Source organism: Primulina tabacum, chromosome 8, assembly GCF_025594145.1.
Source record: "Primulina tabacum isolate GXHZ01 chromosome 8, ASM2559414v2, whole genome shotgun sequence".
NCBI lineage: Eukaryota > Viridiplantae > Streptophyta > Magnoliopsida > Lamiales > Gesneriaceae > Primulina > Primulina tabacum.
This window is the reverse complement of record NC_134557.1, coordinates 11439712-11450915: the sequence shown is the minus strand read 5'-3', so window position 1 is coordinate 11450915 and position 11204 is coordinate 11439712. Positions and strand designations below refer to the sequence as shown.

General features: G+C 34.3%; 1 protein-coding gene across 1 annotated transcript; it reads left to right on the top strand.

The window, feature by feature from the left end:
• The first annotated feature begins 9234 nt into the window (after positions 1-9234).
• On the top strand, positions 9235-10449 carry LOC142553745 (putative carboxylesterase 6). Its single transcript, XM_075664212.1, has one exon. It carries the CDS (start codon positions 9362-9364, stop codon positions 10367-10369), a length of 1008 nt encoding a protein of 335 aa, XP_075520327.1. The 5' UTR covers positions 9235-9361; the 3' UTR covers positions 10370-10449.
• Positions 10450-11204: the final 755 nt, after the last annotated feature.

Genomic DNA, 11204 nt, shown 5'->3' with positions numbered 1-11204 from the left:
GACCACAATGCTCGCTGGGGCGGTCACTTTTGACCGCCCTAGCGAGACCTCTTCGATATTATGCCAAAGTTTCTCCCACTTTTTGGTTCAATTCCTACAAAATAACCACAGAATACACGAGATTAGTCAAATGCTCAATAATGCTAAAAAATTGCAAAATTCAACTAAAACAAACTAATATGATGCATGAACGCGACTCAAAACCAACACTAAAAACACGTAAAAACGAGTCCTATCACATACTTTAACAAAATGAACGAACGTCTACATCATACTAAAATAATGCCTCATTGTAGAAATATTTATTTATTGTATTTTTCTCCGTAAAAACTAGATAACGGTCTATCTGATCTACTTCATAGATCATTAGTGCCAACCGATAATAGCATTTATTGCACTATCGTTTTTATCACTTCACACACATTCCATAAGTTAATGTTTTTTTTTGTAGAATGTGAAGTTGTGTTGATTGTGCGATTGTTGATTTGTCATCAAGATCGTGTTAGTTTCTGTTTTTGGATTGTCTTCAAAACAAAAGTCGTTGGTCAGGAGTCTCAGTTTGAGAATGTGACGTTATTCACATATTCATCAGTTCGCTTTTGTTTTGTTCACATATTCATCAGTTCACTAGCAAGCATATATTCACTCATCTCTCGAACATCTTCCCCACCGAGAATCATTATAGTGTTTCAAATTGAAAGTAAAGAAAAACTTGCAAAAAGCGATATCATTTTATTCACTCTCCCTCTCAAGTGTTGCACGGATCTTAGGAGTTATAAAAACAATACGGTAGGAGTAAGATTTGTCAGCATTATTATCAGTTTTCTCAGGAAATGACAAAAGAAATATAGGATACAATTATTGTCGTGGCAAATGACATGAGTAGAATAATTACATCCACGTTAAACGTATTTTAATAAATTTAATAATTTATAATATATGATAGATATAATATAATATGACAAAAATTTGTGTGAGACGGTCTCACGGGTCGTATTTTGTGTGACGGATCTCTTATTTGGGTCATCCATGAAAAAATATTACTTTTTATGCTAAGAGTGTTACTTTTTATTGTGAATATCGGTTGGGTTGACCCGTCTCACATATAAAAATTCGTGAGATCGTCTTACAAGAGACCTACTCATGTAATATACGCAAAATATGTGGATTACAGATGGCTAAACGTAAAACATTTAGCCAGGCCGGAGTGGTGAAGAATTGGGCCTAACCACGGGCTCGGTAATATCTCTTAATTCAGGTCCACAATTTGGCAGAATCCAGCCCAACCCAAATCAAAATAATTGATTTGAAATTGGGGATGTTATCTTCTCTAGATTTTGATTTTACAAAGTTTTAATCATTTATACGAAAATATGAATTATATTATCATACATAATTAGGTTTTTTAATCATTCTAAAGAATAATCATTTGATCAAATCTTATGCTAAATACGATTATAAAATTAAATATGACCAAAATATATATTTATCTATTAAACAATCAGGCCATTCTTATAAAATTAATTTCGATGAGATTCCAAATTTTTGACCTCGTGTTAAAATAAAATAAAATAAAAAACATCTAACGATCATGGTTTCAGTCATACTTATAAAACCGGACGAGACCCGTGGTTGAACCGTATAATCCGTGGCCGGGGCGCAGTAATCTTGTTTCAATATAAAAATGAAAAACCTAAATAAACCGATTGTTAAAAACTCACGGGATCATTTTTAATAGAAGCATTGTTTTACATCAATCTAATCCGTTATAAGATCAATTTTTTCAATATCATTTAAAAAATTATTGGATGTTTTTTTTATTTATTCCATCTTTTAAACCTATGTTTACAATTTTTTTTACCTCTCCGTTTTCTTTTATTTTTGTTTTAATTTGATGAAATGATATTGATGGTTTGCGTGTTGGCATAATATGTTGGATTGAATATTATATTTTAAATTTAAAGAAAAACTGATGTTCTTTGTTAATTATTCGCCAATATTTAATTAACATAGTTGGTGTTTAGGGCAATTCTTTTTAAAGATTATGAGTACGTAAAACTTGTGGGACGAAGTTGGCGAGGTTTTACATCGAGAAAAAGTGGTCAAATAATGCGATGTGAAATTTCTTAGAATTTTAAAGAGTCAGTATACACACACATGACAGTAACATCAGTTGGAGTCATCTGTGGAAAGTTGAAAGAAAACGAACATAAGATGGTTTGAGAAAGATGTGCAGGTCGCGGAAGAGGATGTGATGTAAGGTCCAAAAATAAGATAACGTAATTCAATTGCATACAAATTTAGAGAAAATGAAAAATGACTTATTAAATGGTTTTAATGTCACGAACTAATTATGATATGCATGATTACATGTTTAAAAATAGAGATTACTGCTAGAATGCATAAAACTGTATTTTTAAAGGTTATTCGAGACGCGATCGAGAAACGGAGACCGAGGGCTGAAAAAGAGAAAATAGTTTTATTAAACAACTGTTTTTATTTATTAAAAATATGGTGCATGCGACATGATAACTCTGAAAACGGGGTGTTTTGAAGTGATTTTATATGCCGAGATGTAATTTTAAACGATATTCGATTTTCGACGAAAATATGAACTTTTTGAGAACCCGGCTAATAATTTCACAAACCTTCCTAAACTAAATATTTTAAATATCATTTAATGGGCTTAATAAGCCTATTATACTATGATAATGGACCTAAGCTTGCACACACGAAATTTGAAGAGGAAAATAGCCACGATTTTTTAAGGGAATTCATCCTAGGGTTTCTATGTCGCCATTCTTCGCATCGACAAAACATTTTCGTGCGTAAAATACGCAAAGGCACGGCTTAACTTTCTTTCAAACATCTTTCACACCATATTATGTATATTTGTTTAACTTTGCATGAAAAATATGTTGCACAAGTTGTATTTTCGTTTTATTGAATATACATGCATACATCTCAAGCTTTGTTGATGTAAAACTCTACCTAATGATGCATATGGGGCAGCCATCATAGGGCAATTGGAAGGAATGAGTTTAGGAGGGTTTGATGGCCTAGATAAGCTGATATAAGGCTGAAATCACCAAGTGACAGGAGGGATGAAAATAGACTCCTTGTGAATAAGGACTCTTCGGCTAGGGCATGCGGCGGCTTTTTGCTGTCAAGGGCACGTCCATGGGGCTTAGGAGGGTCGTGCCATGGTCTTATACAGGTTGCACGAAGGCTGGAACGAGGGCTAGATCAGGAGAGTTGCACGTAGCGCATGGTCAAGAACTTAAGGTGGCTCGGCCTAGGCCTCGGGTGATTCAGGAATGAAGGTTGTGCGGGGCTCTTTCTGGGTGAAGGGCTGGGCTCATGACGGTCCTAGCCTCGAGCCAAGTCGGACCACGCAAAGCTGGAAGGGGCTTGAGGAAAGTTGAGCGCAGCTTGGACACTTCCTAGCTGCGGCTGTGCGATTGAGTTAAATATTGCACGTTGTCGTGTATGGGCCAAGGGGACTGGGCTAAGAGGTTCCTATGGTTTGCTTAGGGTCCTAGGAGGGTCGACCAGGGTCTGGACCAAGTGGTTAGGGGTTGGAGCCGAAATAGGAGAAGTTCGAATCCTACTAGAACTAGGACACCTATGAAAAACTTTAGTAGCTGGTAGGGACGTGTTCAAGGGACTTAGTGGGGTTGAATTGGGTTGAATATGGTTTAGTTTGGTGTTATGGAGCTTGGGTTCAAGTTTGGTAAGTTTTGGTTAAGTTTCGAGTCCAAACGAGTCAAAACTAGGATGTAGGTCTAAGTTTAAAAACGAATCGAGGAATCTATCTAAAAGCTAAGTTTTAAAGCCTAAGGAATATTTATGGGAGTGTTTTAATGTTATATCTTAAGTTTGGATTGATTTGGGACGTCGTTTCGAGGTCTAAGGATAAATATGAAAAGTTATGTTTCTAGGGGTAAAACGGTCATTTTACGCCTGAAACACTTTAGACGTCCTGGCAGTGTCTTGAATGCTGTAAAATATGGTAATATGTTTATTTTAAATGTTTACGAAATTTTAGGATGAAACATTAAAGCTAAAAGATGTGTTGCATACTTGGTTTAAAAGAAAAATGATATATATATATGCATGAATTTTTAGAAGTGATGAAAATATGAAAAGTTGAAAGAGGTGAAATACTTGTAACTGATACGATGATTATGATGATACGATGATTATGATGGTGATGATATGTAAGGCCAATGCTCAGTTGACGGGTGAGAGTGTCGCTGATGTCCCCGCCGCCCAGTAGTGTGGTTACACGTAGATGGATCCATCGACCTTCAGCTGATACGAAAGTCTCAATTAACGATCCGAATTCAATAAAAGGAAAACATACATGTATGTGATGAAAAGAAAAATGTATATGATAAAAGGAAAAATGTTTAAGTTTATGCATGATCATGAAAAGTTATTTTATGTAAAAGTATTTTCACTGTTACATGTGATTGTATATGTATTATTTGCTATCAATGTTAAGGTTTGTTTGGTCAATAGACTCACTAGGTGTGATCGATGCAGGTGAGCATGATATTGATGTTGTTGAGGGACTTGATGGTTGTTCTTGCTGGACGGAAGGTGCATACAACCCGAGGACCAGCACCAGCTTTCCGTATTCAAATTAAGTTTATGATTTGAGTTTACGTTAAGGATTTTATTATTTTTATGATGCTTTTGGGAGGTTTTTGAGATGATGTTAAAGTTAGGTTTATTTTGAAATATTGCTAGGTTGGGTTTGGCAAACGATTGACGATTTTATGTTTTGAATTACTTTCCTTTGGATTTTCAAATGTAGTTTGTTGTTTTAATTTTAAAATGGTGTATAAATATTATATATTTATATATATACGTTCGGCCGAGGATAGTATAGGAAGGAAAAAAAATTCGAGTATATTTTAAAGAAAAACGAGTAGTGGACATTTCAGTTGGTATTAGAGCGAAGGTTCCTGCAAAGGTTTGTGTCACCTCCAGTTCCGGAAAGCTCAGTCGTCAAGCCTCAAATTTGTAAATTTAAATGCTTTATATGATCTTATTGTTAGCACCTGCATGATAGCATGAATTACATGTTTAAAATGCATGTTTATTAAAATTTAATGATATTCATGTTTAAAGCCAAAGGATAAAGGAAATTTATATGCTGCATGATTAGAACATTAGATTTAAATGCATGTTGGTTACGTTTAGAATTTGGAAAACATTCAGATATAATACCTCCTAGATGAGCACCTAGTACTGATAGGCAAGCTGAGATTACTGAGGATCGTCAAGGGAATGCACCCCCACCTCCTAATGGAGATGCTACTATTCGTGTACTAGAGGGCATGGCACGTTTCTTTGAGCATCAGTTTCAGCAGGCTCCGAGACCACAGCTTGATATTTATGGTCAGTTTTGGAGGCTCGGTCCGAATGATTTTTCTGGTACTACCGACCCATTTGCTGCTAAGGGTTGGATTCGATCTCTGGAGGTTCAATCCCTCTATCTGAATATGGGAGACGCTGACCGAGTTACGTGTGCTACTTATATGTTTAGAGATGATGCTTCCCTTTGATGGGAAGGGGCGGAGCATGGGATTGACTTGGCTACACTTACTTGGGCACGATTCAAAGAAATATTATATCAGAACTATTTTACTGCCGAAGTCCGAGGACGCTTGAAGATGGAGTTTATGAGTCTCCGCCAGGAGGACACGACTGTGGCTGAGTTTGTGAGGACTTTTCTGAACACTTATTTGAATTTATTCATTGGGTCAAATCATGTGCTTCCAAAAAAAAGGGAAGAGGATGCTAGAAAAGAGCATAACCAAAGCAAGCCAAGCAGACACCATACGAGATCTAATTGCGAGTAAAGATGAAATTAATGACGAGGAACATCATAATATTTTCTTTATTGTATTCATTGTTTTGATCTTGATATTTTCATCTTGTTTATCTATGCTTTATCACATATTATCTGCTTTATAATCTTCAGGGTTTTGGCATCACTACAAAGGGAAAAATTATCGAGGTCTTCTTAATTGTGGCGATGTACTAGGTAAGAAAAAACCAAAATTTAAGAGAAAACTAGAACATTATGGAAACCAAAAAAAGCAATAAACTTCGTACTAATATTAGCATATCCGATTAATATCAAATCATAAACTCACTACAAGAAAATATTGAATACACAACACTTAAAAAACAACGGTTTTACAAAAAAACTGTTGTCTTTTACTTTTTAACAACGATTTTAGCGAAAACCGTTGTTATTGAGCATTTTTTTGAGCAAAGACAACGATTTTCTAAAAAACATTCTTAGACCCCCAAAAAAGCTAAAAGACAACAGTTCCAAAAAAGGCTAAAAGACAACTGTTTTTAGAAAACAGTTGTCTTTTAGCGTTTTTTTTTAATCAAAGACAACGGTCTAAAACCGTTGTGGATTAGCGTGTTTTTTGGACAAATAACAACGGTTTTGTTTAAACTATTGCTATTTAGTGACGGTTTTGGTTATCGTCGCTATATTTAACGACGGTTTTAGTAAAATCATCGAATTTTTAAAATAGCGACGGTTTAAACAAAAACCGTCGCTATTAATAAACAACCTTCGCTATATTTAACGATGGTTTTAATAAAACCGTCGAATTTTTAAAATAGCGACGGCTTAAACAAAAACCGTCGCTATTCATAAACAATCGTCGCTAATAGCGACGGTTTATTCAAACCGTCCCAATTTTTCAAATAGCGATAGTTTAAAAAAAATCATCGCTATTTTAAAAATTGTGACAGTTTAAACAAAAATCGTCGCTAAATATAGCTACGGTTAAGAAAAACCATCGCAATTTTTTAAATAGCGACAGTTTAAACAAAAACCGTCGCAAACTGTCTATAAATATTCACGTTTTCGATCCATTTTCCTCCACAACGCTTCACATCTACGATAAATGTTTCTCTATTAGACGATTTTAGTTTCGATTTAGGGTAAGTTTTTTCGCTTCAATTCTTGATAAATTTTTAAGTATTAGTTAAGATCATAAATATTATGACCTTAGTCAGATTGTAAGTTTTTTTGGTATATTTATTAAATTATAAAAGTAATTTTTTTTTATTTTACTTAAAAAATTAACGACGGATTATGTCTAAACCGTCGCTAATTAGCAACGGTGTTTCTCTAAATCGTCGCTAATTAAAACCGTCGCTAATTAGCGACGGCTTAGTAAAAAACTGTCGCTAATTTTAGCGACGGTATTTCTTAAACCGTCGCTAATGAGCGACGGGTGCGACGATATATCATAAACCGTCGTTGTTTTTCTTGAAAAACCGTCGCAATATGATAGCTACGACAACGGTTTTAAACCGCTGTCGTTGAACGCACTTTAAACAACATCATCAATTACAACAATTTTAAATGACCTAATATCTGTTGTCGTAAAGCGTTTTTGTTGTAGTGATTTCTTAAAAAGGGACTAGTGTTAAATATTTTGTATGTACTTTTATCAGAGAAGGAGTCGTTCTTCACTGAACATTACAGATCAGCTATATAAAAATCTCTTAATGTTTCACAAAAACTCTCCAACTTTGATTTTATTGTGAAAAATCGTTAAAAAAACTCAAACTTTTAGTGTGAATATAAAGTGTAAATATAGAGTGTGAATTTTAAAAAAAAAAACTAACACGTACTCATTGTTTCATCTACTATAAAGTGTGAATATTTATAATATGTTAAAAGATTCTTTCCCAGAAATAAATCGATTAAGATCTTAAATTATAATACTAGAAGTTTTAGTAGGAAAAGATAAGATTTACTGAATTGGGTTTGTACAAATGTGTACTAATCCAAGTCTTCTAGTGATAACTTCTGGAAATGGAAGAATGAGAGACGTTGAAGAGTTTTGTCATTTGAACTTCCAGAAATAATTTTTGTGTTTTATTGACCTACTGCATTTAGTTTCTAAAATGTTGTGGACTGTTTCTGCACTTATCAAAGTAGTCTGCTGCAGTTTTCAAGAACGGAGCAGCTTCCGACTTCTTAAAAGATTTCAGAAGCACACTTTTCAGAAGCAAAACTATTTGAAGTTTGAAATGTTTATTCAACATTCCCCATTTCTGCACTTCACTTATCCTAACATGACTTAAAAAATTGTTAGAAATTAATTGTTTCTCATAATATTTACGAAAAATTACGCTCAAAGTAAAAAAGAAAACATTTATCTAAATTAGTTCGAGTAAGTTTCGTTAGACGATTTTACAAATATATATTCATGGATGAGTCATCTCGGTCCATATCTAGAGTGAAAAATAAAAATTTTGACATAAAACACTATTTTCATGAATCGGGTCAGGTGAAAAATATGTTTCATAAATTGACTCTTGAGACGGTCTCATAAGAGTTTTTGTAAATTACTTTTAATATTTTCTAATATTTAATAAAATAAAAATGTATAAAAGACATTGTATGTTTATATCAATATTTTAAAAAATCATTTGAAGACATATTAGCTATTTTATATTAAAGAAAAAATATGAATTGTATTTTTAAAAAAGAGTAGTGTAAACAACACTTCATTAAATGTTTGCATTGATCATATCATTTAATTTAATTTCGATTACAGTTTTAGAATTTTTGTTACTTTTATATATTTAGTTCTCTATACTCTCTAAAATATTAAATAAACTATCAATTTTTTATATAATATTATGCTTTTTAAATTTTTTGTACCGTGAATTTTTGTTATATTAACAGTTCATATATCCATATTATTATTATTGTTATTTAAATAGAAATTTAGTATAAATATTTTTTAAATGTTCAAAAATTAATTTAAATTTTTATCGAAATTTCATATGATAAATGATTTTTTATTTTTGGAAAAAAATTTCTTTATTCTTTAAAATTTTGACAAGTAATATATGATTTTTTAAATATTTTTTTCTTCTCTTTTTAAATGATCACTTGATCCAATGGATCAATATATCAAATGCAATTTAAATAATTCAAGGACGTCATAGTTAATATGATTATTTAAATATGATCTCAAATGTTATAAATATTTTTATATAATAATTAAATTTCATTATATTAATAATTTTATTTAATCATTTAAACATTGTATTTAATAATTTTAATATTCACGGATAAGATACTAGTATATCATTACATAACAAAACCAAAAGATCATATTCAACCACCATTTGTTTAAAAGGAATAAAGAAATCAACACAATTTCGCTGAAATTTGCAGGAAATTGAAGCCACCACCATTTTCCACCACAATTTACCAATCATTTCCTTTATCTGTCTCCCACTATAAATTTCTCAACATATTCGCCTCAGAAAACACATTATCTTTATCAGAACAAAAATGGTGTTAGGAAAAAAGGTAATCGATGAAGTTTCAGGGTGGCTAACGGTGTTCGAAGATGGCTCCGTCGACAGGACATGGACCGGACCGCCGGAAGTAAAGTTCATGTCGGACCCCGTGCCGCCACACGACCATTTTATGGACGGTATTGCCGTAGCTGATGTCACCACCGATCAAGAATCCAGCTTAAAACTTCGTATTTACCTACCGGAGAAACAGGATGACGACTTGCAGAAACTCCCCATTTTGCTGCACTTCCACGGCGGAGGATTCTGCATCAGCCAGCCCGACTGGTATATGTATTATGCTGTTTACACGGGCCTTGCACGCGCCGCAAGAGCAGTCGTGGTGTCCGTCTACCTCCGCCGTGCACCGGAGCACCGCCTCCCTGCAGCCTGCGACGATGCCCTCGAGGCCCTCCACTGGCTCCGCTCCGTCGCGCGCGGCGAGTCCCATGAGCCCTGGCTCAACGACCACGCGGATTTCGGACGGGTTTTTCTCATCGGTGACAGCTCCGGTGGGAACATAGTCCACCACGTGGCGGCGTGTGCAGGCCAAGAGGACTTGAGCCCATTAGCAGTCGCCGGTGCCATACCAATCCACCCAGGATTCTGCCGCTCGAAACGGAGCAAGTCGGAGCTGGAGCAGCCGGAGACGCCGTTCCTGACGTTAGCCATGATGGACAAGTTCCTAAGCTTAGCGCTGCCGGAGGGCGCCACCAAGGACCACCCGCTTACTTGCCCGATGGGGGAGGCGGCGGTGGCGCTGGAGAAGCTGAATCTGCCGCCGTATTTGTACTGTATAGCGGATCAGGACCTGATGTTGGACACTGAAATGGAGATGTATGAAGCCATGAAAAAGGCGAAGAAAGATGTGGAGCTGTTGGTCAGCCATGGAGTCGGGCACAGCTTTTACTTGAACAAGATTGCAGTGGATATGGATCCTAACGTTGCTGCTCAAACTCTCAAACTTTTCCAAGGGATCAAACAATTTATCCAAACCCATTGACGCTTTGTTTTATATGTAATAATAACAACTGGTGTGATCTTTTTCTTGGAATCGGAATAATACTTTGAAATTTTTATTCATACGCCATATTTTATATCCATGATTTTTGTGTTTAAACATATTCATTCAAAAAATAAATGAAATATTGTACTCTAAAGAGCAATTGCTTAATCAATATTAAATTAAAAGCTACAGACCTTTTAGATCACCTTCTATGAATAAAATATGATTGATTGTATGTACAAGTTTAGCAAAACGACTACATCGAATTCAGATCTACTACGTACGTAATAGAAAGAAAAAAACGCATTTAAGATTACCAATCCAAAAGATAAATTAAGCTTTTCTCAAAGAATTGCCTCATGCTCAGAAAAACTCGTGTTTGGGGCTCTGACCTATGCTTGGCCCGTCTTAGGCTGTAGCCCAACCTAATTTTTTTTTTTACAAGGAGTTATAGAGATTCGAGTTAATTCTAATTTTTTTTGGTAAATATATATAGAGATTTAAGCACAGTCTAATTTTTTTAAAAGATATCACGATGCAAATAACTCATAAAAGTTAATATCTAGAATACCTATTTAACTTTCATAGTGAATAAATGTAGATTTTTTATATTTCAAAAGAAGTTTGGTGCAAATAACTCATAAAAGTGATAAATTTATTTTATCAATTCTTTTATCTAATAGGATTTAATTTTGAAAGCATGTTTAAAATATATTAAAAATAATTTTCATATTAATATCTCATATATATATATATATATATATTAACTTATTATATTAAGTTCAAGTCCACCTCAACTTTAATTTCTGGATCCATCCCTGGCTCTGCTAGT